The sequence below is a fragment of the Urocitellus parryii genome, chromosome 7 (genome assembly GCF_045843805.1).
Source record: "Urocitellus parryii isolate mUroPar1 chromosome 7, mUroPar1.hap1, whole genome shotgun sequence".
NCBI classification, from domain to species: domain Eukaryota; kingdom Metazoa; phylum Chordata; class Mammalia; order Rodentia; family Sciuridae; genus Urocitellus; species Urocitellus parryii.
In genome coordinates this window covers 140606315-140632828 of record NC_135537.1, presented here as the reverse complement: position 1 = coordinate 140632828, position 26514 = coordinate 140606315, and the positions used below count along the sequence as shown (strand labels likewise).

General features: G+C 54.1%; 3 protein-coding genes across 6 annotated transcripts; 1 reads left to right on the top strand and 2 right to left on the bottom strand.

Moving 5' to 3' along the window:
• Positions 1–288: 288 nt before the first annotated feature.
• Abhd15 (abhydrolase domain containing 15) lies at positions 289–4168 on the bottom strand. The gene is made up of 2 exons (XM_026389012.2): positions 3262–4168; positions 289–864 (listed from the first exon to the last, which is right to left on the bottom strand). Exons 1-2 carry the CDS (start codon positions 4140–4142, stop codon positions 339–341), a joined length of 1407 nt encoding a protein of 468 aa, XP_026244797.2. The 5' UTR covers positions 4143–4168; the 3' UTR covers positions 289–338.
• Positions 4169–5871: 1703 nt separating this feature from the next.
• On the top strand, positions 5872–16743 carry Tp53i13 (tumor protein p53 inducible protein 13). 3 transcript variants are annotated; one of them, XM_077800427.1, is made up of 7 exons: positions 5872–6038; positions 6229–6297; positions 6528–6569; positions 8067–8195; positions 8327–8524; positions 8609–9173; positions 16468–16743. In XM_077800427.1, exons 1-7 carry the CDS (start codon positions 5967–5969, stop codon positions 16476–16478), a joined length of 1086 nt encoding a protein of 361 aa, XP_077656553.1. In that variant the 5' UTR covers positions 5872–5966; the 3' UTR covers positions 16479–16743. The 3 variants fall into 3 exon arrangements, with proteins under 3 accessions (XP_077656553.1, XP_026244670.2, XP_026244671.2); XM_026388885.2 differs by lacking the exon at positions 16468–16743 and adding an exon at positions 9255–9563; XM_026388886.2 differs by lacking the exons at positions 6229–6297; positions 16468–16743 and adding an exon at positions 9255–9563.
• On the bottom strand, positions 10398–26514 carry Git1 (GIT ArfGAP 1). 2 transcript variants are annotated; one of them, XM_026388888.2, is made up of 21 exons: positions 26403–26514; positions 20254–20387; positions 19476–19588; positions 19248–19353; positions 18495–18712; positions 18318–18412; positions 17937–17979; positions 15690–15716; positions 15466–15514; positions 15013–15085; positions 14390–14487; positions 13923–14034; positions 13653–13786; positions 13363–13515; positions 13006–13236; positions 12866–12919; positions 12615–12701; positions 12443–12516; positions 12126–12308; positions 11936–11999; positions 10398–11776 (listed from the first exon to the last, which is right to left on the bottom strand). In XM_026388888.2, exons 1-21 carry the CDS (start codon positions 26452–26454, stop codon positions 11564–11566), a joined length of 2313 nt encoding a protein of 770 aa, XP_026244673.1. In that variant the 5' UTR covers positions 26455–26514; the 3' UTR covers positions 10398–11563. The 2 variants fall into 2 exon arrangements, with proteins under 2 accessions (XP_026244673.1, XP_026244674.1); XM_026388889.2 differs by lacking the exon at positions 15690–15716.

The following is a 26514-nucleotide window of genomic DNA, read 5'->3' as shown; positions in this document are numbered from 1 at the left end:
GGGACAGAGTGGCCCAATGACATGCAACAACTCATCTTCTGTGTAGGCATGGCTAGGAAGGAGGCAGAGTCCATGGACTTCAAAGGTGCTTATGAAGTTGACTAGCATTGGCCAGGAGGAGCAAAAATATGTTTCTCAGAGCCTGGGCAGCAGTTCTGCTCATGGTAGTAAGCGCAGGCTTGCTGGAAGTTCCATTTCTTTCCACAGACCAGTTAAAAAGACAAAGGACAGAATTAGGAGCAAAGAGCTGCCCTGTTCAGTCCTTACCATCTTTTCTTGACTCCACCATGCCCCACTCTGTTCTTCCTTTCAGGACCAGAGGCTTTCCTGCCCTGGCCTTACCTTGTATATGATCTTTTCCAGCTAAAGATCTCTTCCAGATTGTAAGAGGGAGAGACCTCCCTCTTTTGCAGGGCTCCCCAGCGACGCCGGCCCCCTAGGAATGATGTTCGGCGCCTGTTCAGCCCTTTCATTTTTTCTTCCATTCGGAAGAACTCAGTCAAGGCCCTAAAGGACTCCAAGATGACATCATGGCTCCAGGCTGGTAAGGGCTCCTGCCGCAGGAAGCCACAGTGGCCTCCGTGGCGACTAAGCAGCAAGAAGAAGTAAGGGTTGCTGTGGAAGAGTTCGGTGGGCAGAGTGTGGTCTGGGGGCCCACACACAGGGTCATCAGCACTGCAGATGCACAGTACAGGCACGGCTGCCTCGTCCACATCCCGGAGAGGGTCATTGCGGTCCCAATAGGTATCCCAGCTAATGGGGAAACTCTTGGTATGGCAGAAGAGGGTCTCCTCAAACTCTCGCAGGGAGCGGCTCCTGAACAGCTTGCTGGTGTCCACTGTGTCTTCCAGGGCTGTGGCATACCTGGCAACAGAAGTTAAATGGGGAAGGAGGAAAAGAAGAAGAATCAGGGGCTGGGGTTGTGGCTCAGTGGTAGAACACTCACCTAGCATGCATGAGGCACTGGGTTTGATCCTCAGCATTGCATACAGATAAATAAATAAAGGTATTGTGTCCATCTACAACTAAAAATATTAAAAAGAAGAACAACAACACCAGGCAATAGCAGAAGTTGCAGAAGAGCAGCTTACAGGGCAGATTCTGGCTACAGAGACGTTTTGACTATATAGTACTTTTAAAAATTTCCACTTAATGGCCACCATTTAAAATTAGGCTATATTGCAGCCAGGCACAGTGGTGGATGCCTTTAATCTCAGTGACTTGGGAGACTGAGGCAGGAGATCACAAGTTCAGAGCCAGCCTTAGCAACTTACCAAGGCACTACACAACTTAGACTCTGTCTCAAAATACAGAATGAAAAGAGCTTGGGATGTAGTTCAGTGGTAAAGTACCTCTGAGTTCAGTCCCTGGTACAATAAATAAAATTAAAATTAGGATATATTGTATAACATACTGATTTCTGGCCTCTCAGGGCAAATAGAAAGATCTGGTTACATGGGCTGAATATTCCTTCCTGTGTCATAGTGCCTGCCAGGCCTGTCATTCCCTGCATTACCTGTCTAGTCCCTGTCCAGCCCTAGAGCCAGCATTTAACTTTGCAGCTGCTGATCTACATGAACCACTCTCATCCTAACATCAGCTTCAGCCATCTCCAGGGAACTTTTTATGAACTGTTACCTCTTGGACCTCTCCTAGAAGAACTCACTGGCTCAGACTATCCAAAATCAGTAGGTGACACCCTTCTCCCTAATCAATTGCATTTTTATTGCACTAGTTGTTTTTATATTTTTATACTAATATGATTTTCTGTAGACAAATCAATGTGACCTTGGTCAGGAACATGTGGGACAGGTATTCCCAGAAAGTACTAAGTGGCAGAAAAAGCAACTTGGAGTGTGATTAATTTACTGAGTGTATTCCCAAATAGGGGCCTGAGACCAACTGCTTTGGGGAAAGAGACAATATTGCTATTTCTAGCTCCTTGCAGGGGGCCTTGGGTCCTACTAAGGAGGCCAGGATTGACAGTTCAGTCCTTTGGGTGATTCATTTAGCCTTGGCTAGTTGAATTTAGACATGTATCTCCTGCAAACATTCAAAGATGTTTGCACTGAGATTTCAGGCCCAAATTTCCATGGAAGAGCAGTTCCTAAAGGCACAGTTTTCCTCTACACTTCCTTCCCTCTGCCCTCCAGCTGGTGCCCAGGGTTGGCACTGGTGATGGTCATTTTGGAATGGAAACTATGGCAATTAAGCCAGATCAGAGCACATTACCCCTGGACGGCACCAGCCCTCTGAGTTGCCATGGCAGCACTTCTGGCTGTTTTTCAGCTCAGGGTTTGACCTTCACCAAATAGGAGGCAAAATGGGGAAAAGGAAAGAGATCACCTACCCAATTCCAGCCCTTCACTTTTCTTTTTTCCATTTAATGATTGGGAGGTGATCATTAACCCCATTTGACTGAAGGGGAAAGTGAGTCTTAAAGGGGTTAACTGACATGGAAATTCAGAATTTGAACCTAAGCATGTCTGAGACCATATTCCAGGTCTTTCTGCAACAACATCCTGTGGCCATAATGCCTTTGATCTCATTTTGCCATCTCCTAGAAAAGACTGGGAATATCACTCAGGCTTTATCAGTGGGAAGTTTCATCTGTCACCTGTCCAGCCCTAGAGCCAGCATTTAACTTTGCAGCTGCTGATCTACTGAATCACTCTTGTTGGTTCCTGGTTATGTTGTTCTCCTTTTTAAAATTAAAAAATAAATTAATATTTTTTAAAAATATAAAATTAAATGTTGAGTACATGCCTAGGACATTTGTCAAGTCTAACAAATTTGAATAAATCAAATGCCATGTTTCTGATTTCTGTCACCTCCTGGCTCAGAGACTGTAAGTAAACATTCTGGAAGATAATGGATTGAATTGCTTTCAGAACCCTCTTTGCTGATCTGTGGCGCTATGGGCTAAGTGGTAAATGTCGGCTATCACCTCTGCTTACCCACAGGCGAGGTGCTCAAGTTGCTAGGACACCTGAGGAGGAAGGAGATGTAGCAAGGGGCCCGGCCAGAAGTCCCTGATCTAGCAGTGATGCTCACTGACGCCATGAGGCCACCTGTGGCTTTGAAACTTGCTTCCCTGGTTCTGACTAGACATGGGGTTTGAACAGCTTTGGAACTTGTGTAAGAACTTTGCCCAAACTGGCCCACACCTATTCCCATACCAGGCAGAACACCCCTCCACCCAGCCTGTTCAAGACCTCTATTCTCCTCCTGCCCTGTCCGTCTAGGGTCTTCATTACCCACCTGCTGAGGGCGATCTTCTGGTGCAGCAGGAACCCGCGTTCGTAGGGCCAGGGCAGGCCGGCTTCGAACCATTCTCGACAGCGCAGCACTGGGGAGATGCAGGCGGCGCCTGTCACGTAGCTAGAGGAGCCGCACTCACCCAGGTAGGACAGCAGCAGCGCCGAACCTGAGCCTTCGCTCACCACGAACAAGGGGGCAGCCGGGTGTCGGAAGCGGATGTAAGTGACCGCCTCCTTGAGGTCCGACGGGTCCCCGAAAGGCTGTAGCCGAGGACTCACCAGAGGGCAGCCGTGATGGCCGCGGCGGTGGAAGATGACCGGGTAGTAGCCACGCTCCAGGGCAAGCAGACAGAGGCCGAGTACATTACGGGTTAGGCGCCCCCACGCATTGGGGATCACCAGCAGCACAGCTGGAAGACCCCCAGCGTTGGTGATCCGGCGGCCCCGGGGGCAAGGTCCTATGACCCAGTCAAGAGCCACTAGCCCGTCGTCCGCCAACTGCAGGTACTCCCGGGCCAGCTCAGGCCCGGGCCCTACGGGCAAGACGAAGTGGCGGAGGGTCTGCAGGTGTGGACCAGAGAGCCAGGAGCGCGGGCCGGGCTCCAGCGCAGCCGAGCGCCTCAGGGTGCGCAGTAGGCACTGAGCCAGCGCAGACGGCTTACAGATGAGGCTGCACCCGCCGGGCAGCGGCTCTCGTCCGTCGCTGAACTGATCTGCGAGGCCTCCGCTCTTCACCTCCTTGTGATCGTCCTGAAATAGGGCCCCGGGCAGGGTCCTCGCTCCGACGGTGCGCCTCCAGGGGCTCTGGAGCCGAGGGACTAGCAGGAGGAGCAAGGCGAGCGCCGCCAGGAACAGCGCGAGGGCGGCGCCCCACGGCGGCATGGCGAGGCTGTAGAGTCTCTGGCGGGCGGCGGGCTGCAGGGAGCCGGGCAGTCAGTCCCCTCTGCGATCTCCCCGCTCTGCCCGCGGCTCCGCCCGGCCTCCAGCGGCTGCCCAGGGCCCTCCCGCGCCGGCGGGCGGGCGCGCTTCGGATTGGTCGCAGCCCCGCAAAGGCAGCCAGTTCGGGTCGAGCTCCCCTCTCCCGCCCCCCACTCCCGCCCCCAGCCCTTTGTACAGGGATTGCGACAAGCAGAAGCAGAGGGTGAAAGGAGTTGGGGTTAGAGGGAAGGAGTGAGGGCGCGCCGGCGAAGCAGGAGGGACTGGGGTGTTAGTAGCAGAGAAGACCCGGAGGCTGAGACTTGGGGGCCGGGGGCGAGCATCGGAGCCTCCTGCTCCGGTCCTTCCATCCCATGAAGTCAGTGGCTAGCATGGGAGACTGGTCTCTGTGCCCTCGTGGGCTGCCGTTGAGGAGCTGCAAAAGCGAGAAGTGAATACCTCGCGGCTCTAGAGTTCCTGCCCGCCTGCTGCAGCTGCGCCCAGAGTCACCGAACACCCTCTCTCCCTTCCTTGGCTGCGCTCTCTGACCTCGGTGCTTGTCTCGGCCCCGCAGGCCCAGCAACTGCGCAATCACGCGGCAGGGCGGGGGATACCGCACCCGACTGGAGAGGGCCAGGGCCAGGGCCAGGGCCAGAGCGGCCGTCGGGTCCTGGAAGAGAGTTTGCGGCGGGAGTTTGCTCCTTTCCTTACAGGCAGCAGGGCGCTGTCCGATTGACGACCGCGGCCCACCCGGAGCGAGGCTCCTTGAGAGCTTGGCCTCACATAGAGGAAATCCTCAATAACGTTCCCCAGGAAGAAGAAACAGGCCCAAGCCTCCCCTAATAAGTTGAGGAAGAGGCGGGCGAAGGGACACTGCGAGGATAGACTGGAGTTCCTTCATCAGCCCAACATTTGACAATTACTGGCCGGAGGTGGGGGGAAGAAGGCCCTTGTACGTCAGGGATATGTGAAACAGCTGAAATAACACTTTTTTTTTTTTTGCTTTATTTCAAAGTTTTGGGCAGGACACCTCAAGCCCCACACTCTACACTCGTCCCTGTCATTCCTCAAAATCCTGAAGAGCTAGCGCCCTGCTGCTGGAGAGGTCTGCAGCTGTTTCACATCACCCCAGTGTGTCTCAGACCGCCGTTGGGCGAGATCAGAGAGGGATGGGGCGAAGGTGGAGAACAAAGCAGCTCGCGGGCTAGCTGCGGCCTTCCAGGGCTCCTGGAGAATAGGGGCTGAGACCCCTAGAGGCTCCTCCGGATTCAAGCCTTATTTTCAAGGACGGGAGTGGAATGGGTTGAAGACGAAGTTCTAGAACCGGGATCCTCTCACTTCGGCAGCTCGGACTTCGTGATCCTGACTCTTCTGGCTGCAGGTCACACTTGATGAGTGTTAAGCGGGTTTTCCCACTTCCCGCCCTTTGCTCCGCTCCAGGATCCCACCCAGGCACTACTGCTGCGCTCCGTGGGCTGCAAAGACGCGTCAGGACGAATCCTCCAGCAAGCGGGAGGTGGTCTCCGCCCGCCCAGCGACTCGACGCTATCCAGCTGCGCTCGCACACACAACTTTTCCGGCTTCGGGTGTAGGACGCGTGCGCGCACTCCCGGTTGCTGGGGGCGGAGCGGGGGCGGGGCGAGGCACGGGCGCGCGGTCGGGGGTGGAGGGGGCAGGACAGCGCGCGAGTCCGGGATCTACGTGAGCGCGCGGGCGGCGCCTGGGCGCCAGGGCGCTGGGGCCGAGAGGGCTACGCGTTTCCTCGCTGGCCCAGCGACTGGCCTGGCCGGGATGGCGCCTCATCAGTCTTTGCCCAAGTTGCTTCTCCTGGCAGCCCTAGCGGGATTCTTGGATCCCAGCGAGGTAAGGCGACCCGCTCCTGGGCAGGCTTCGGCTGGGGTTCTCAAAGCGCTTTGCAAAAAACTTCGTCCTGGAAGGGTGGCGCTCGGAGAGGGGAGTTGGAGTCCTCCTCACCCCAACTCCGGGCCAGGGAAAGGAGAGAACTGGGCCCTCGCTGAGGCCGACGCCCCAGCTCTGCGCCTTGGATCCACAGGTGGTGGCTGAGACGGTGGAGGAGGCGGGAGCCCATTGTCCCGAGGGCTTGTGGCCTCTGCCCCCACAGGTAGGAGCCCTGGAGGGCCGAAGGAGAAAGGGATGTGAAGAGGTAGCTGCGCTGGCCTCTCTGAACTTTCCACGGTTACGGTTACGCTCTTGGGGACCTCTGCCAGTTCCTCCTGTCTTCAGTTACCAATTTCTCCACCCCAGCACGGGGCCTGGAGCCTACTGTCCCCTCTCCATCCCGCACACGGAGTCTGGTAGCTGTTCTAAGCTCTCTTCTTTCCCCATGTGTAGGTGTTACCAAGAGTGACCTACACACAGGTGAGACCAGGGCAGGTAAGTACAAGCAGGGGCCGGCCCATCTTTGATCTCTGCACCTGGGGACAGCTGAGACTCCTGCAGATATCCCCGCTTTTTCTACTCATGAGCTCCATTTCTTACCACTTCCTGCAGAAAGAGGCAAGGTTTCCAGTTCCCCATCCCAGGACAGAGGGCAGACAGTGAACCAGGCCTGGAGTCCTCTGCAATGCTGTCACAAATGTTGCCAAATAGCTGGCTTTGTGGCAAGTGGAACTCTGAGGGTAGCAGGAGAAAATCCACCCCAACTCCCCTGTGTGACTGGGAGGTCTCCTGACTTTCTGATCTCCAGTTTTCTAGAAGAGAGGGTATTAATTTTGTCCCTACCTGTAAGGAATGAATGAATACTGTGTGATAGCACTTTGGAAGATTCAAAGTTGTGTCACTTAGGAATGTATCTCAGATTAGACTTCCAGACTGTGGGTTCAGCTTGCATGGCTGTCCCTGTCTTTGCTGTCACTGGTCACCCTTTCATTAAGTCATTCATTGTTCTGAACCTATCAGTGGCTCCTTATTTCCTGTTTTATCAAGGCTATGCTCCCCTGCCTGACTTCTCAGGCCTTAATTAAATTAGCTTTATTTAAGTTACATGTCTTTAGTTCCTTTTAGTCATGTTGGTCAGTCATGTTACCCACCACTGGTGGTACCTTTGCTCTTGTTTATTCTCCACACCTGGACTTTCCTGACCTGAAGTATGCAGCTCCCTGCCTTCCTGCTATCCATCGCAATCTATCTTCACATGCCAGTGCTGGTGTCGCCTCTCCCTGAGACCTTGCCTGATCATGTCTACCTTTTTTCCTTCATTCCCTCTGAATCCCTGTAGTGCTCATAACCTGTCTCTTAATTTAACAACAAATTACTTCGAGTTTTGTTAGTTTGCTCTTTCATTGGCATTAGTTGTTTCCCTGAATTTCTCATAAATTCCCCGCAGGCAGAATCTAGTTCTCTTTTGGCATCCTCTACAGCATCTAGCACAGTGCTGAGCACCAGCTCAACTCATTCAAAGAATAATGATTGATGAAATATTTTCATCCTGAGATTGTGCACCTGCTGTCTGCATGTCTTGTATTTGGTTGCTCTTGGGAGAATGTATAGATTGGATTAATAAATAGAAGACTTGGTCTTCATTTGGGGGGATGTTTACAGTCAAGACTGGGAATCAGTAGAGGTATCATTACAGCTACAGAGAAATATAGCTAAAGAGTATGGTCTGAGTGTAACAGGGTAGCCCAGTCTTGGAAGCTTAGAGGCTCAGCTTTGACTGGTGGTATTTGGTGGAGAGGAGGGATGAAGGGAACACTTAGTCTGGAGTACATACCAGGGCCCAAGGCTTTTTGCTCTTTCCTGGACTCTGAAAGTGAAAGGACCATTGGACTATCCTGGGAGTCGCTTTATAATGGTCCCAAGGATGAGAGAACTTGTGATTCTCTGGGAAGGACCTGGGCCTGGCTTGATGTCTCTGTGCCTTTCCTCCAGGCTGAGGATGTCACCTTCCTCTACCACCCCTGTGCCCATCCTTGGCTGAAGCTCCAGCTTGTCCTCCTTGCCCACGTTTGTGTGGCTAAGCCCTCGCTTGCTCCTGACTCCAGCCTCACTCGGGATCGGGTAAGTGGTTGATGAAAGATAGTTGCCTGATTCTGGCAGAAGTGCAGCCTCATGTGCAGGGAAAAGAAAATTCAGGGGCATCCTTTTTCTCCTCACCTTCATCTCAGATCTAACAGATACCTCTTTCATAGCCCCTGGTGCTGACAGTATGGGGGATGGCACTGGAGATGGCATGGGTAGAACCAGCCTGGGTTGCCCACTGGGTAAAGAGGCGACGGCGGAGGAAGCAGAGGAAAAATGTATGGTTCCACTCTGACAACCTTCCTGGGCCTTCTCCTTTGGTGACAACCCCCAGCACAGCAAGGCTATGCAGGAGAGGGTGTGTGCAGGTGAGGGGTGCTGGGCCCAGGCTTGGTTGGGGGTGGGGTCAGTCTGAACAGTGCAGAGGTGACTACTATCTCTTCTCCCCTTAGGCCCCAGCTTTGGCCTTTGCTCTGCGGAGCTGGCGGCCTCCTGGTACAGAGGTGACATCTAGAGGCCCAAGACGGCCTCCTCTGAGTAGTGCCAAGAGGCGGGGGCTGCGTGCTGTCCTTGGTCTTCAGCCCACTCCTTCTGGCCTGAGGATTCCCTTTGCTTCTACATGGAGCTTAAAGGCCCAGCAGCCCATTTTAGGAAACCCAGGTGAGGGGAGTAATGCTCTTTCTGTGTCCCCTGTCTCCTTGCTGCCTGGACAGCCTGGACAGCCTGGAAGCAATGCCAGCTCCAGGACGGATCCTCACATACCCAACAGGCAAGGCAGCTCAGGAGGCTGTGCCTGCCCGAATCAGGCTTCCCCAGCCCCTCGGGCAGCAGGGCCTCCCCGGGTAGCCCGGGGCCCCACCCCACGCACCGAGGAGGCTGCCTGGGCTGCCATGGCCCTGACTTTCCTGCTAGTGCTGCTCACCTTAGCCACACTCTGTACGCGGCTGCACCGAAACTTCCGCCGGGGCGAGAGCATTTACTGGGGGCCCACATCGGACAGCCAGGACACGGTGGCTGGTAAGTTACCTCCCCACCCACCTCCCAGCAGGCCTCATCCCCAAAGGTTCCCTGCCTTTGACTGCGCTCCGCTGCCCATAGCTGTGCTGAAGCGGAGACTGCTGATGCCCGCGCGCCGGGTCAAACGCTCTCGCCGGAGACCCCTGCTCCCACCCACGCCGGACAGCGGCCCAGACGGGGACAGCTCCGACTAACTTGTCCCAGTGCTTTGGCTGTGGCCTGCGGGCTCCTCCTCCTGCTGGGCGGCTCCTACCTCTGCCACGTGGGCCAAGTGCAGGGCCGCCTCCTGGCGGCAAACAGAGCGACCCTGCCTATTCATTGCAGAGGCTTCTCTTCCTTGAGGGGTTGGTTGTGGGGAGCAGGGTGGCCAAGGGAAGAGCCGTTTCTGCTCCATGGCCTAAACTCCGTTTCTAATTAAATTATTTTGTTAGAACCCGGAGTTGAGCCTGTGCATCCACCAGACACAGCTATCCCTAGGACACTGGCCCATCTCAACAGTGTTTGAGAAGGGGCTTCATTAAAATAGGGTTGGGCATGGGGGGGGGCACATTTGTAATCCCAGAAGACTCCCGGAGGCTGAGGTGGATCAAAAAATTGAAGAGGGCGTTGCTAAATTGCCACGACTTAGCAAGGCACCCCGCAATTTAGCAAGACCCCGTCTCGTAAAAAAAGGCTAGGGATATGGCTCAGTGGTCAAGTGCCCTTGGTTTAATCCCCAGTAATCCCTTCCCACACACACAAAAAAGATTTGGCCCCAAGCAACTGGCATCCCCTCACATGCTAGGCAAGTGCTGTATCACTGAGCCACAACCCCAGCCTTTTTGTATCAGGGATTAACTGGGGACACTCAACCCCTGAGCCACATCCACAGCCCTATCTAGAATTTTATCAGATAGGGTCTCACTGAGTTGCTTAGCGCCTCGATAAATTGCTGAGGCTGGCTTTGAACTCAGGATTCTCCTGCCTCTGCCTCCTGAGTTACTTGAATTATAGGCATGCGCCAACAGTGCCCAGCTGCTCCTAGGCACAGACTTTTAAGGGTTTAGTGGGTGTCAGTATCAGTTATGCAAACATTATTTCCAAACTCCTCTTCCAAGATGCTTCTGACCCTTAAGGATTTCCCTTGCTCCCTGCCTTTCCAGGTTTGTCCCTCTCCATTTCAGGTCTGCCTTCACTCCCACCCCCAATTCTCTAAGCATCAGAAGCTGGCACATGGTCACTTATTTATTTTTGATACAAATGTACATGACACACATCTCGACAGTCAGCCTACCCACCACCACACAGGTAGGGCCTGGCCTCCTAGGGGAGGCTATAGAGAAGAGCTGGTGGGTGCTGCTGTCTGCCTCTCCAGCCTTCTCAGACTGCTGCCAGGTCCCCACCTCCAGATGGTAGGACCACCATGGGTGTAGGAGTGAGGATGGGTGCTGGCCCACTGAAGTTACAGGGAGGTGGCTCTCAGCTCCACAGCCACCAGCTGAGTGCGGGACCCCGGGGAGCCAGCCCCAGGTGCTCAGTTTTCCACTCGCCAGTACTTTCTCCTCAAGGGAGGAGAGATGGAGGGAAGTGGTGTTGCTTTTAAGTTTTGTAGAGTAGGGATCCAAGTGGAGGCAGTGGTAGGACCACAGCTGGTGACCCCAGCAATCCCTGGTCCCAGATGTGGAAGAGGGAGGCTGATCCCCAATGCTGTTCCCACTGTTCTGCTCCCTTTGCCCCTCAAAGCTCCAGATGGGCCAGGCATACAGGACGGCACTGCCGCCCGCACACTCACACGCAGGCACGCAGGGACACTCAAGTTACCACAAAGTTAAAATTAAGAAGTGGGGGAAAGAAGAGAAAAAAAGATTTTTCCAGTGTTTGCTGCTGGGGACCCCGGCACACAGGTTGGGCCTATGCCCTAGGCAGGGGCCGTTTGGCATTAAAGGAGAGCAGCAAGGGGGCTGGTGGCTACAGGGCAGGGACATCCTTGGAGATTATGTACAAAGGAGGGGGATGCCCCCGCTCAGCCCCCAATAGGGCTGAAGTGGCTCATGGGGGTGGGGTGCATGTAGGGGGAGCTGCCCCATTTGGAGTGTCCCCATCCAACCCTTGGGTGAGGGTGCCCCAGAGGGTGATGGGCTGGGAGTGATGCCTTGCAGGCCCCTGCACAAAAGAAGGGAGGGATGCTATGTACAGGGGGGAGGTGCATGGAATGTGGGGAACAGAAGCTCCTGCCACCCCACCTCCCCATACTTGGGGCTCAAGGGGATGGGCACCAGGGCACCTGGCTGCCAGGGGAGAGTGGCAGCACTAAGGGCACTTGTGCCAGTGGCTCTTTTGGGGTGGGTTAGTGTCTAGAGTGGCCCAGCTCCCGTGAGGTCCCAGGGTGTGGGTGAGGGCAGGGAGAGTGGTCATTGCTTCTTCTCTCGGGTGGTAATGGTGACCAGCTGCTTGGCGGCCTTGGCGATGTCATAGGCGCACTGGATGACCTGCTGAGTTAGCAACTGGAAGTCCACAGGGGCGCCGGGCTCTGGGGGAACTGTCTTCCGGCACTCACTCTGCAGCCGGTAGGCGCTGGCATTGAGCAGCCGCAGGGAGCTGCGCACGGGCTCCAGGGCTGGCCTCTGAAGGGAGGAATGAGGTTGGTCAGGCCTTGGACTTTTAAGCCATGCTTCTCAATTACGGCCCAGCCTCCATGTCTCCACCAGGCAACAGTCGGATTCCCTATGCCTGCCCCACCCCAAGGCCCTCCTCCCACTTTTGTTTCCCTCTGGCCCTGGTACCTTTGGGAAGAGAGAGGCCATTTCGGTCACAGCCAAATGGATCTTTTCTGAGCAGGGCACAAAACTGTAGCGGGGAATGGAGAAGATTGTTTGGGTGAGGGAATGCTCAAGTAAGGGTCCCAGGGACAGAACCAATCTCTCCCTCAACCCTGAACTGGAAGCCAAAAGAAGCCTGAGCCCACTTCCATACCTGTCATGCTTGAACTCCTGGGCAGCTCGCAATAGCTCCTGAATGTTCTTGGTGACCTGCTCTGTCTTTAGGATGACATCCTCAGTGCTAGGAAGCCCCGGGTCAAGGTCTCCATCCAGGCTGTCCAGCTCGGGGTGAAGATCGTCCTCCTTGCCCAGCTCTAGGAACCGCTTCCCTTCCAGCCTGAGCCCAGGTTTGGAAAGGAGAAGGATGTTCCAGCCACAGGCAGCTTGCCTGTGCCCATAGATGCTTGTGCCCTCTCCACCTCCTCCCTCTGGGTGCTGGCAGACCTGGGAAGAGACCTGAGGGTGCCTCACCCAAGCATAGCGTCTCCACTCTGTGTGTTCTCATAGTCACTGTCTGCACCGCTGCCATGGCGGGAAAGCTTGCTCTAGAGGGTGAGGGGAAAGGTGGCAGGTCAGTGTGTGTGTCCCTGGGCCCACAAAGCCCATGTCTCCCACACAGTCCCCACTGGAGCAGAAATATTACCGCATGGCGGCTTCCTTCCTGGGAGCATGACAGCAGCGGGGAGGAGGGAGTAAAGGGCACTGCGGAGGCAGACACCCCCTTCCGGATCTGAAATCCAGGGCAAGGCTCAAGTCAGTATCTCCTCCCAGCCTCAGCTCACCCACAGTGAAGGCTGAGACCATGTCTGTCCCAGCATCTAGCACAGCCTGACACCCACTGGGGCTCAAAACCTTCTGGCTGCAATGAACCCACCTTCCCCAGGCCCAGCTTACCCTGTAAAGGCCAGCAGGGACGTGCACTGAATAGATGGCATCATCCTCCAGCTCCTGGGGTGGTAGCACAGTGGGTGTCACGATGGGCCTTATGGTAGCCCCATCCCTGTTACCCCACCTGAGACCCATGGGCAACTCACAGTGCTGTGGAAAGGCTGTAGCCGTGTGCTGAGCTCGTCCCCAGCTGTGCCCCCAAAGGGCTTTAGGGCGGAGCCTGGCTCATACATGGAGAAGGCCTGGCGGTCCCTGCGGTGGGTGCTCCCGCCAGGCCCCATGGGTGTGTGTTCTGCACGATCACTGGGGAGTGGGGGTGTGGGTATAGGCCCAGGTGGCTGCCGGAGCTGTAGGTTCTCTGCCTGTAGCTTGTGGATCTGTGAGTGCACACAGTGTCCAATGCTGGATACAGGTAGGCACCCCACTTTTGGGAGAGGGTGATTCCCCCCCTCCAGGAGGCCTAGAAGCCTTCCCCCTACTCCCAGGGAAGCAGCAGCCCTCACCTCCCTTTGCAGCCTCCTGAGCTCATCGCTCAAGCTGCTGTTGACCTTCATGAGCTGTTGCACTTTTGCCTCAGAGGTAGCCAGGGCCTTCTTGAGCTCTAGGTACTCCTGTAGTGTCACTGCCCCATCAGACAGGTCTGAGGAGTCCATGCTCTGTAGAGACAGAAGCTAGTCAGCCATAAGGTCAAGGGCCCTCCAAGCTGCAACCAGCCCATGTGTTCCCAAGGACTTGGGATATAAGACAGGGCTGGGCCTTGATGGGGGCACAGAAGTGGGGATAGTGCTCAGACCCGGGCACGGTTATTCCGAGTGGCACCAGCGCTGCGCAGGGGCTCCTGGTCTGTGTCCTCATCAGAAGCCACACTATCATAGTCATGCTGGTCGTCGAGGTCACTCTGATTCCGTGCAGTCAGCTCCAGGTTGTCTGAGGACAAAAGACCTGTCACTCTGCTTGCTCAGTCATACAACCCACTTATCATGTTCCCATGAGAAGGGAGCCACTGAGAATATCCTGGGACAGTGTCCACTGCCCACATCCCCACTCATGCCCATCCACCTACCTGTGGGGCTACTCAGGCTCTTGCCCTGCTGCCTCCGCTTGGCCTCACTGAGAATGTCGATGATCAAGGTGGCAAACTCTCGGGCATTAAAGCGGGCCAACTTCTGTCGCCCCTGTAAGGCAGAAAGGGCCAGGTCAGCATAGGGATAAGGGGAGTATATATGGATGATCCACATGGATGGGAACAAAGTAGCAAAATAGCACCTTGCCATCTGATTCAACCATAGCTAGACAACACCAGCCCAACTTCACCTGGTAGCTGTACCTGGAGCTGGGCCAGCATAGTTTCAGGTGCCCACAGAAGCCCTTGGGAAGAGACTGGAACTCTAAGTGCTGAAAGAAGGGCTTCTTTCCTGCTCTAAGATCCCAGTGTCAACACCACCACTCCGCCTTCCCCTCCCCAGGTTGAGAAGACTAGACACCCAGGAAAGGAAGAGACCGCCTCAGCTTCCTCCCCAGCCTTCTTACCTGATTCCGTGTGGCTGAGTATTCAGGGTTAACTGGTAGGAAGGGCACAGCACTGCGCTCTGTCACCAGGGTGCTGTGGTTTTGGGTAGCCAGCCACACTGTCGGGGAGGGAAGGGAGCAGATCATTCATAGGGGCCAGGCCTCCAGGGCGGAGGTGAGGTCAAGCCTTCCTAGCTCCTCCCTATACCCACCAAGTGGGTGTCCAACAGAGGTGGGTGAGGCCCATTAGTGACTGAGGCACAGAACAAGGCCTGTCACGCCAGGCCACATTCAGAATTTGGGCTGGAATCTGGCTGTGGCCAGGAAGGAGTGATGCAGGGGGGCGGAGCAGGACTGGGGAAACAGCCAAAGTGGGAGACAGCCAGAGTATAGATGAGCTCCATTCCAGGGTTGGGGGCGGAAGGAACAGGCTGGCTGCCTCTAGCTCGGCACACCCTGCCCAGTGGGGGAAGCTGCCAGGCGGGCTCACCACTGGCAGAGGCTCCCTGCCAGGCCCCTGAGTAGCTCAAACCCCAGCCACCCCTTCTTAGTCCCACTAAAGGATCAGAGAGACCCACATCAAGCCCCAGCATGTTACTGCAGGTCCCTCTCCCCAAGACCTCTGATGTCCACCCATCACTCACCAGCATCATTCTCTCTTCTATCCACTTCGTCGTACACGTCCATGGCGAGTTCCTCAAAAAGCCGGTTACTGAGCTGGAGGCAGAGGGGGATCCAGGCTCAACCGACCAACCACCCCAGAGTGCCAACAAGGTCAGGATGTTGTGAGATGTGGGGAATGGATCATGTCCTCTATGCTGCCCAGCCCCAACAGTCTCAGAACTGGAAAATGGGTAGGGGTCTATGTGCCAAGCTCCAGAGAGGAAGAGGACAAGAGGTCAGGCCAGTTAACGCTCTGGGATTCCTAATATGTTGGAGGGCAGAGTCAGGGTCAAAGACAAGAGCAAGGAGAGGTTACAGGAGAGCCCAGTAAGGTTAGTGAGGGGGCAGGAGAGAGGAAGGAGGAGTAATAGCATGGGATGCAGCAGTCAAGAGAGGCAGTTCTAAGTGTCACAGGCCTGTGTGAGCAGACTCACCGCTTGCAGTTTCTTTTTGGCAGCTTTGGCCAATTCTGACAGATCCAGGCTGCAGATGAAGAAGGGAGAAGGGGAGAGACCAGACATAAGCAGTGGCCAGGCCCCTGCCAGTGACCTCCCAAACATGCAGGGTTCCCAGGGAGATAAGACCCTGATGTCACACACCAAGCGCCTCCCCGCCCTACCCAACCTCCAAAGCCTGCTGCCCGGCAGGCACGGTATACCTCTGAGACATGCACTTTTGCCGAGATCTAAGTCCAGAGGAAGGCAGCAGAGGGGAGAATAGGACAGAGGCAGCAATTACCCAGGAGCGGGCAGCACACACCTTCTTGTGTCAAGCTCAGACTGGTCTCCACACACACCCAACCCAGAATGTACAAAAGGGAACTCACCTCCCCCTGACCTCTTATCCTCTGCTTTGCTCTTTCTCCATGACCCATTCATCCACTGTCTGCTACCTGGGAGTTACCTACAGCCTTCCTAACCCTAAAGTCCTAGCCAAGTTTCCCAGTTCTGCCATGATTTCCTCTTGCCTGGGCCTTTGCAACACTCTCTTAACCCATCTCCTGCTTTGAGTCTTGCCCTTAGAACTTTTTCCAGCCAGCAGCCAGGGTGATTTTTTTTTTTTTTTTGGCAGTACCAGGGATTGAACCTGGGGCACTTTACCACTGAGCTATACTCCTAGCCATTTTTACTATTATTTTTTTAAAAAGTTGTTTTTTAAAAAAATTTTAATTTGGTACATATGACAACAGAATGCATTATAATTCATATTACACATACAGAGCACAATCTTATTATTACTATTACTGTTATTATTATTTTTGTGTGTGTTGCTGGGGATTGAACCCAGGGTCTCATGCATGCTAACCAAGCACTCTATCACTGAGCTCAATCTCCAACTCTCTTTACCTTATTTTATTATTATTTTTATTATTTATTTTCTTTTTTTTAAAGAGTAGGGGACCCTGATAAGAACTGCCCTCTTTTTATTTTGGACAGGATTTGGCTAAGATGCTGAGGCTGGCCTTGATTTGCCATCCTTCAGCCTCAGCCTCCTGAGTAGCCTGGATTACAGATGTACACCATTGCATCCCATCATGGTGATCTGATTCGAAAGTGATTGGCGGGCATCCCTGTGCTCCTGGAGAAGCTGCACAAAGTAAGGCCTAGCCTTGCAGCTCTCTGGTTGTACTACTCACACCCTGCCTTAAAACATTTCAATAATAACAGCATACTTCATCCAGTTTATCAAAAAGTTCACTTTATTTGCAAAATACTTCGCATGCATTTCTTAGTTAATCCTTGCAATAGTCCTGAGCTAGGTCACCCCATCTCTATGTGAGATAACTAAGGCTCAGAGAGGTTAAATAGCCTACCTCAAGTCACAGAATCAATAAATAGCAGAGCTGACTCTTCACATCCATGCTTGGAACTCTGCTCTGGGAATGGCAGCTAAAGCTCACAGGGCTGGTCATTCTCACACCCGACTCTCTCCAGTCTTGTTCCCTGTCTCTCACAGTATGCTCTGGCTACATAAGCTGCCTGCAATTCCTGGACCTCTGTGCCTCTGTTATGCTGCTCTTGCTGTACTCCTCTCAGTGAACTAAGGCCTGGCCAGGCTGCTTCTCTGACTAGTCTCAGTCCTCAAGGGCAAGGATCGTGTCTGAGTTACCTTTGTGTCTCCAGACAGAAGCGGGCTCTGACGAGGAGCGGGCTCTTCACTGAGTGTACATCCATATGTGGATATGTTTATTACACAAACATGCATGCACACATATCAGGCAGAATCAGATCAGAGAAGTAGGGCAGAATCCTGGGGTCTTAAAACAGAGGAGGTCTGTCTGGGTTTAGGGATCTGACCTGTCCAAGCCTGACCATCCCATCTGCCTACCAGCCCTTAGGGAGGAAAGATCCTCTCCCCAGATGGAGACATGACAATATGGTTATCTGAGGGCCACCAGGTGGCGCCAGCATCTATCTTCTGAGCTGGTTGAGTGGCTAGGGGTGTCCCTCACAGTCCAGGCTCTTGGGGCCTCTAAGATCAGAGGCAGAAATGTCCCATTCATACTCTGCCCAATTTGAGAGGACACAGGGGCCTTGTCAGCAGTCACACAGTAAGCCAGCTCCCTGGAGCCTAACTTCTCCCCACAGAGTGGAGGTTTTTCCTAATGACTGTAAGGCAGGTCAGAACTTAGTAGTCCACCCTCCCAGCCTGGGGCCTTTCTTTGCACCCAAGCCCTTCATGTACTTGGACAATAATATGGCTTAGCTGTGTTGCACATACTGAGCTGACATGTACCTACCCTGGAGAGTGAAGACTGGGCTGTGAATACCTGTGCCTCTAGCACCTGGGGATGAAGGATGGGGTCCCAGGCTGAGACCTGGGGAGGGGCAAGGTGGGGCTCTCGGGTCAGGCACCCACATGGCATCCAGCAGTCTTTAAGAAGGGGCATAAGGTGGGCACTCACCTGTCAGCCATCTGTGGGATGATGTAATGCCCATTCTTGTGATCTGAACAAAAATAAAAATGCCAAGTCACTGATGTTGGGTGGCTTAGGCAGCTCAGAGCCCACCTCACTTCTGAGAGCAAGGCTTAGCACCCAGAAAGTGTCAGGGGAAAGGAAGGAGGGCAACCCAACCCAAGAGAACTGGGAACTGGCTGGAAGTTAGGCCCACCCCCACTCCCTGGCCCCAACATGCTGCAGCCCAGAGCCTGCAGCAATTTCACAGGAGCTAGTTGCCTAGCAACACTGTTCCCCAGCTGGCTTTGTCACTATGGCACCTGCCGCTGGGGTGTGTCTGGGTCCCACCTGCCTGGCCCAGTCATGCCCACTCTGTGCTCTGCTCACCCGGCTTGCGTCCACAGAGGTAGAAGGCCAACCTGTCAGTGAGCTCATACTGGCACTCGACTAGCCTTTCCGCCAGCTCATGGTGTCCCGCCTGCCTGTGGGGAGGGGGCATGGCTCAGCCCTGCAGCAGCAGCCCACTCTCCACCACCCAAGCCTCACCCTTCAGCTGACCCTCACCTGGCATAGTCGATGGGTGTGCGGCCATTGACATCAGGGGAACCAGGATCAGCCCCATACACCACCAGCAACTCGGCCTGCAGTGTCTGCCCTGCCTTGGCAGCCACATGCAGAGGTGTGGTGCCCTTCTCTGGATGGAAGAAGTTGGCCTGAGCACCCAGAGACAGCAGGCGTAGACATGTCTCCAAGTTGCCTGTCCGCACACTTGAGTGCAGTTGCTGTAAGGGGCAGAGTGTGCAGTAAATATGTGAGTGTGCAAGGTACACTGCCAACACCCAGGCTGTACCTGGCCCAGGCTGCTCCTGGGACTCGTACCAGCTCCAAGGGGCCCAGCCAAAATTGGGTCATGTCAGGGAGGACAGAGGGTTTCCCTATTCAGAGTTAATGCCAGTTAATAGTTATTGACAATCATCACGTACCACATGCTGTGTGCTCTGCTTGCGACAGACATTACCTATGAGGGAGATGCTGTTACTATATTTTACAGATGAGGAAACTGACTGCCTAAGAAATTGTCCCAGCTTTCAAGGAACAGCTGGGGGAGTCTAGCTTTACATGACCACTTGGAATCTGAAGAGTCTTTGCCATTTCCAGCTTGACAGAGCAGTCTTACCCCCTCACTGTGCCCTGTTCTCCTCTCCCTGGCTGCTTTGGGGGTATAATGCTCAGTGGTAATGAAGGAGAGGCCTCAGGGTGTCATGGGTCTGGGAAAAAGAGAAAAGGTCTATCCATCCATTGTGGGGCCCCTCGAACCTTGCTGAGGTCTTTGGCGGTGACCCCATCATCATCCCGGCAGGGAAGCTTGTGCACAAACGCCAGCATCTGGTACTTGGCCCTGATGAACTCTGACTTGATGGGGCTGCATGGGGCACACAAGAGGCAATGGGGAGCAGGGCCAGAGAGGCTGGTCATCTGGCCACCTCCCAGGCCCCTGTACCAGAGTACACAGCACTGCCCACCACCCTTGCAGCCCCAACTCACTGGACTTTGTCTTGGGGGTTGGCTTTGCGCCGGCCGCTCTGTACTTGTGCAGGGTCCAGCAGGGAGTGCTCCCAGATGGAGTTGGCCCCGTTGCTGGCGAGCGTATGTACCATCTGCAGGGAAAAGATGCCAAGTGAAAGAGTGCCCACTGCGTGCCGGGCACTGGGGGAAACACGCCTTGAGTGCCTGCCATGGCTAGAAACAGTACTAAGGGGCCTACTGTGTGCCTGGCACTGCATGCCTCCATCCAGTCAGGCCACCCAAAAATGAGGGTCCTGTTTAACACTTTAGGTTGCACGGTAAGTGTGCCAACATTCAGAAAGATTAAGCAACTTGCTTAATGCCACCTGTCCAATCTAATAAGTGGCAAATCTGGCTTAAAAGGTTTCTTTCTATGTGGGGTAAGCAGATTGGTAGAAAGGGTTAGTATCAAACGGGCACAGTCGTACATATCTGTAATCCCAGGGGCTCAGAAGGCTGAGGCAGGAGGATTGCAAGACCAATCTTAGCAATTTAGCATGTCCTTAAGGACTTAGTAATACCCTGTTTCAAAATAAAACAAAAAAAGGCTGGGGATGTAGTTCAGTAGTTAAATGACCCCGAGTTCAATCCCTGGTACCAAAAAAAAAAAAAGTAAAGGTTAGGAATCAGGCTCTGCCCAGGTGGGCAATGCCCCTAAAAGCTGCTGATCCCAGATAGGTATATAGTAGGTATGAAGGAAATATGCCCAGGCTCAGCACACTGTCTGTGGGAAGAAACACCCAGCCCAGCCCTGTACCTGCAGCAGAGTGGGAGGCCAGGCGCTATGGCGAAGGTGCTTGACGATGGAGATGTGGCGTCCCAGGCTCCGGTGCACACTGCAGCACTCGTCACACACCAGCACGCCCCTGCTGATGGATGCCCAGCCAGGGTCTGGGGAAAGAAGGCAAGGGTCAGCTGGAGCTGAACAATAGGTGAGACCTCCTGAGTACCTGCACTGGGCCCATACTATGCTTAGTGCTTTGTGTATACACAGTCACTCAGTCCCTAGTAGTCTAGGAGCTGGGTTACCAATGAGGAACTCCCTCATTCAGGCTCACAGCCGGGGGACTGACAGAGCCACACCCTTTCTTACACCTGATCCTCTGGGGACCTAGGATCCCCAGGGCCCGTTTAGTGGGTAAAGCTTCCTGTCCTGTAGCCACCACTACAGATCTCACAGCCTTTCCTCAGGGAGCAAGGTTGCTGCCCTAGTCTCCTCCCAAGAAGGCAAGAATCCCCTGTGGGATGTGGCCTTGACATCATATGCCAGAGAGCCCAGGGTAGCCCTCCTCTTCTGGGGCAGTACCATATTTCTCCTACATGCATGGTTCTGTTGGGCCGCAGTCTGGCTGGGCACAAAATAACCGAGCCGCCAGGAGGCACTTGTAGGTTCAAACAGGAACTACTGTATTGCCTGAACTCTCACCAGAACTCCACGCGCACTCCCCAGGAACTCTCTCAGCCCTCTACCGGGCTCCGCAAGAACTCAATGGAAACTCCAGGAGAACTCAAAAGCAGGAGCCGCCCTATTGCCGGACAGCAGGGGTCTATATACAACTGAATACACAGCCTGTTTCAATCCAGCATCATCCAGTCACAGCAATTATACACAGCTTAACTTAATTATTATCATCTTAATGGCTCACTGGCATCACCTCTCAACCACTCCTTCTGGCAAAATGCCAGGCGCCATCCTGGGCCCGGCTGTGGCACTCAACACTGTTTGAACCTGCTTGACAGATCACATTGCTCCTGCCCTTGCACTAGCAGGTGAGAGGCCCTTTCAGACCTGAGCCTCCTTACCACCATTATTGTGGGCTGGATCCACTTCCAAGAAGGATGAATAGAGCAAAGGAACAAGTCAGATGCTTTGCAGTTGAGGCCTCTTACAACTGCTAGGCATAGGAGGAAATGCTGTCCTGCTTTACAGATGAGGATATAGTGGCTCAGAGAGGTCAGAGGTCTTGCTCAAGGTCACAGAGCTAATGAGTAGAATTGGTAAGATGTGAACCCAAGCATTTTGACTCCCCAAACCAGTTCAGATCTATATACTTGCTGATGCCCTCTGCCCCTATAGCCCTGGATGGGCACAAGCTTGGGAGCCACCATCCACTCCTTAGGGAGAAGTACGCTTTGGAAACAAGAAGTGCTAGGATGGGATGGGAGCCCCTGGGGTCCTTCTGAAGGGCAAGTAAGATGCCACCCATCCCGGGCCCCTCAGGAGAGGGGGAGGAGACAGCTGCATACAACTCAGGCTGTGGAAAGGTCACTGGGGAGAAAGCAGTCATTGTGTGTAGCCCAAGAGGGGGCAGGGAGCTTCTCTCCCAGATACTCGGCTCTGCCCAGGCCCCCGCCCCAGCTCAGGAAGTCCTTTCCTGGGGTGGTGGCAGCAGCTGCGATGAGATGAAGGAGATGACTCTTGGCCTTGCACTGGAGTGCTCAGGGTGCCCAATAGTGGTCCCCCAAAGAGGGAAACAGGCTTGAGATGATGAGATTCTCTCCCAACCAGGAGATTCTAAGGCCCTTCCCCAGAAGGACACCCATCAAAATTTCCACAATTGTGAGCAGACTAAGGGTCTGAACTTTGCCCATGGCCAGTGTCCCCCAATAAAGAATGGGAACACTAAGTGGAAGAGAGCTCAGTCTTTGTTTGGGCTTAGGGTTCTTTAGGGACCCCACAAAACAGGGCAATGAGGGATGCACAAGGCAACTGTCATATACCTTCCTAAAGGGCTGATACCAGGGATTCATGAGGAAGGAACCAGCCATCTATGACAAGAGGGGGAGCTAGGGCACACTTTTGTATTGGCTTTACCAAAACAGTAATGTATCCCAAGCATGGAAACCACCCTCCCGACTCTCAAATACCACTGGGTCAGGGGGTCTGCTTGCCAGTCACCTCCGGCAGCCCAGGCAGGAAGCGGGAAATGATGCAGCCTAAATTCCTCTTGTTGAAATGGTGGGGTTTCCTGTAAGTGGGGAGCCGCCCAGGCCAGGATCATAAATGGGCTGCCCCGAGGCCTCCACCCCAGGCCTGCTGCTCTACCAAACAAGCTAAGACTGGAAAGGCCAGCTAGATATTCAGGGCCAGTGGCCCCAGAGCTCTAAACTGTGGGCAGACCAGACATGGTAAGGCTCTTGATATGGCAATCTCTAAAAGACCAGGACCAGAGGAATATGGTCCAAGGCTTTGTTTGGCAATAGAGACAGCCCAGCTTGAGAATGCTCCTCTCTCCTCTGTGATGATCTGAAACAGGAAGGGTGGGCAGGAGACACTGTCCTGGTCTGGGCCACACTGCTGCCAGCTCAGTTCTGAGTTCTGGATGACATAGAAGGGGAGCCTACCCTAACCATTCTACCTACACCATCTGCCCAAGTGGCTTTGGGTCTACTAAACAGAATCCTTAAACCCTACCTGGGCCGGTTCCTAAGCAGAAGGGTCAGGTAGAGTTTCTTTCTTTCTTTTTTTGTACCAGAGATTAAACCCAGGAGCACTTAACCATTGAGCCACATCCCCAGAGAATCTACCGCTTTTTTTTTTTTTTTTTAAAGTTGCTTAGGGACTCAGTAAGTTGCTGAGGCTGGCTTTGAACTTATGATCCTCCTGCCTCAGCCTCCTGAGCCACTGGGTTTACAAGCATGTGCTAGGATCTAGCAAGAGTTTATGAAAGTCAAACAGCTATTGAGTTTAAGGAATCCTTGCTCCTAAGAAGCTCCTTGGACCAAACTTGGGGGAGAAGGAACAGGGAATGTAAGTGTTAAAGGGGAGGTGGTAGCTTCCTTCTGGCTCCATAGTCAGGGTGTGGGTCTGGTATGTGTGAATAGGCTGCAGGAGGGATCATGATAAAATGTTAAACTAGTGCCAACCCCAAGGGAGTCTCTACTAAGGTGAATTCATGCCACTACCCAAAGCCATCAGTGGCTTCTAGGGCCAGTAGGTCTGTATAGAAAGACCAGCCTCAGGCTTTCCTCTCCTGAGCTAAAGGCCAGATCCTCGGTAGGCAAGAGGGAAAGCAGACAAGAGTGGGGACAGAGGTGAGACTGGTGGTTGCCTTTGGTGATATGGACTGGGGAGGGGTAGAAGGAAGCCCCTGAGAGTAATGGAAATGTTCTACACCTTGAGCACAGTGGTATTTTCATAGGTTTACACAAGTGTGAAAATCCACAAGAGGAACACTAAGGTGCAGGTATGTCTGTGAGTTTTATCTCAGTAAAAAGAAGAAAAGTCCAACATTTACCCCATCCCAAAAGCTACATTAAGAGAAATGAGCCTGCAGGTTAACTTGCAACATGTCTCCTGTCAGTGGCCTGCCCACCTACAGGATGGGGATCTTGAGGTCTTCATGCCTGTGCTCAAGGTTCCCATGGGGTAAGTAGGTTCTTGAGGGACAGGCCAGGAAGCTTGGGACAGAGGCCGTGTGTCAGGGTGGGTGAAGACAAAGGAATGGGGAACCAACATTCTCCAGGATGCTCCAATGCCTGCTCCTCTCCTGGACTTCCAAGGCAGGCAGGGATGCAGATATCACTATTTAGGTAGCACAAACTGCCATAGCAGCCATGCCACGTCCAGCTGTCTTGCACTGTACATTAATCCCTGGGTGATGGGGCCCTTTGGGCATAGGCTGCATTACCTCTCAGGTCCATCGGCCCCTCTCCCCCAAATGAACCAATTATGAAAAGGCCATGATGCCACCCCTGGGGCTCGGACTGCAGGGTTTCTATCAATGTGAGAGAAGCTAGTGACTGAGTTGGAGTCATACACCAAGAAGGTTGGCACTGGGTTTGGACTCTAAACTGCTGGGTATCCTCACGTCTCTCTTGCCCAAGATGCTACAGGCCCAGATTGAGAATGCCACTGCTGCCAGGGCCAGCATGGTAGGGTGGGGGTATGATATAGTCCTGAGAAGCTCTGAAACACTGAGATTTGGGGAGTGCCTGCCATGTGGCAGACACCATGCTATGTGCTGAGGCGGGATGATGAGTAAGAGTTTGTCAATATCCTGCTCACCTCATTATCTTCTTGATGAGGTGAGGGCCATCCTGGATCAGGGGAAAAGGAGGTACCCTGGGCACAAATGCCTCTGGGAGCAGAGCTGCCAAACACATCTGATGAATACTGTTCCTCTCCCCAAGGCCACCGGGCATCCAGAGACTCCAGTGACACACTCACAGGGAACGCAGAAAGGACAACTGTTTTGCTGATATTGCTCTATAGCCTCTGCCCCAGAATCAGGAGCACAGATTCAGAGATTGGGGGTGGGGTGGGGGCTTGGAATCCATTTCTACTCTAATTCCTTTGCCTCACAGTTGAGGAAACTGAGGCCCAGAGTGAGGAAAGTCTTTCAGTGAATCACAGAGTAAACTGGAGAGAGAGGCAACACCAAAATTCAGGCTACCTGATGAGGTGCCTGCCTGCTAAACCTCTCCCTCCCCTAACAGTGGTATATAACAGCTTGGGACAGAGAGAAGGAAGACAAGGTCTCCTCTTACCCTTTCCATTTCCACACCTGACCATGGTTGGGGAAAGGGAATCACAATTTCTAGCTAATTTGGGGAAAGGACACCCATCCCAGGTTACTTCCTTTAGGGCTATCCAAACCAAGAGAGGATACAATGAGATATCTTGTGCCAGTGCTTCTGCAAGGTATCCATAGCTCCCAAATGCTCTAGCTTGGAGCACAAGAACTAATAGGCCATCTGTGGGGCCCAAATTGTTGGGATCTGAGGTTTTCCAAGAAGTGAGTGGCTTGAAGTTAAGGGCCCACACAATAGCACCCTATACTTTCACAGTCTCCTTGGAGTTCACAGACCCCCCAAGCCTGCCCAGGAAGATAATTCCTTTTCTAAAGAAAGGATGGTCAAGGTCCAGAGCTTCCTTCCCCAGACCAGCTGCTAGTCCCTATCATTGCTTGTGTCTTCCCATATCATAAGGGAGCAGCCTCTTGGGTCACTGCCCCTCGCTTCTTCAGCAAGTCAAGGAGTTTTAAGCCAATCAGACCTAACTCTGCTGGAAAGGAGAAGGAAAACACTGCATAAGTACAGCCAGAAGGCGAGCCAGGAAACCAGCTGGATGAGGAGAGATCTGGTCATCCCTTGTCACTACTCTCTACCTTCTACCCAATTCTGGCCAAACTGGGCTAGAAAACCAGAAGAGGCTCGTGTCCAGACCAATGACACGATTGGTCAATGCCAAGACCACTTTCCCAGGCAGGTCTCACTAGGAACAGGAAAAGCCAAATCCAGCTGTTCCCAGTTAACCAGCAGGCCAGGGGATGCTTCCGGAAGAAGATGCCCTGGCTGGCTCGGACTAGCCCTGAATACCAGGCCCTACAAGGAGTCCCAGCTTTGGAGACCAGAGGCAGGGAGAGACAGGGAGTCTTAGAAATAGCCATCCCCTCAGGCGCTCCTGAGGCAACTGTATCTAAGCCCCCTGGCTCATCTGACCCTTGCCCTCTGCCACCCCAGCGAGCATGCGGACCATGCAAGCAGCAGGTGCAAGACGCGGGGGTGGCACTGAGACGACACAAAAAACGGACTCGCGCCCACCTCCTAAATCCTGCCGGCCTCTGCCGGAGCCCTCCAGCCGCCGTAGGCCGGCGCTTCCGTTTGGATACCGAGATGGAGGTGGAGAGGCAGCTAGCTGCCCGCCTCCCTCAAACTGAGGGGAGGTGGGAGGCGGCGCCGGGAATGTCCTACCTCACTCTCCACGGACTCTACCGATTAGGAGCCCCTCAGGCCGACCCTCCGCCAAGGACGCGGCTCCGCAATGGCCACGGCTGGGGCCGAGGCCGGAGGCCGCAGCCCCCCGCCCCGCCCTCCGGCCGGGCACAGCGCACCCTCCAGGCCCCGGCGCCCGCCCGGCGGCGGCCTGGGTGTGCGGTCCCGCCCCCGGCCCAGCCAGCTTACCCGGAGCGCTGCAGTCCGCACACACCTCCGCTCGCGGCCCCTTCCGGGACATCCTCAGCGGCGACGCGGCCGCAGCCCTCTGGGCCAGCGTGGGGGGCGCGGGCAGCGGGCC

Coding starts and splice junctions, on each gene's coding strand:
- Abhd15 (XM_026389012.2), bottom strand. CDS start 4,142: ATGCCGCCGTGGGGCGCCGCCCTCGCGCTGTTCCTGGCGGCGCTCGCC. Junction 865..3,261: donor CAGAAGATCGCCCTCAGCAG/GTGGGTAATGAA, acceptor TTCTGTTGCCAG/GTATGCCACAGCCCTGGAAG.
- Tp53i13 (XM_026388885.2), top strand. CDS start 5,967: ATGGCGCCTCATCAGTCTTTGCCCAAGTTGCTTCTCCTGGCAGCCCTA. Junction 6,570..8,066: donor CACAGGTGAGACCAGGGCAG/GTAAGTACAAGC, acceptor CCTTTCCTCCAG/GCTGAGGATGTCACCTTCCT. Junction 8,196..8,326: donor CCAGCCTCACTCGGGATCGG/GTAAGTGGTTGA, acceptor CCTCTTTCATAG/CCCCTGGTGCTGACAGTATG.
- Git1 (XM_026388888.2), bottom strand. CDS start 26,454: ATGTCCCGGAAGGGGCCGCGAGCGGAGGTGTGTGCGGACTGCAGCGCT. Junction 12,920..13,005: donor TACAGCCTTTCCACAGCACT/GTGAGTTGCCCA, acceptor CTACCACCCCAG/GAGCTGGAGGATGATGCCAT. Junction 12,000..12,125: donor CAGGAGTTCAAGCATGACAG/GTATGGAAGTGG, acceptor TCCCCGCTACAG/TTTTGTGCCCTGCTCAGAAA.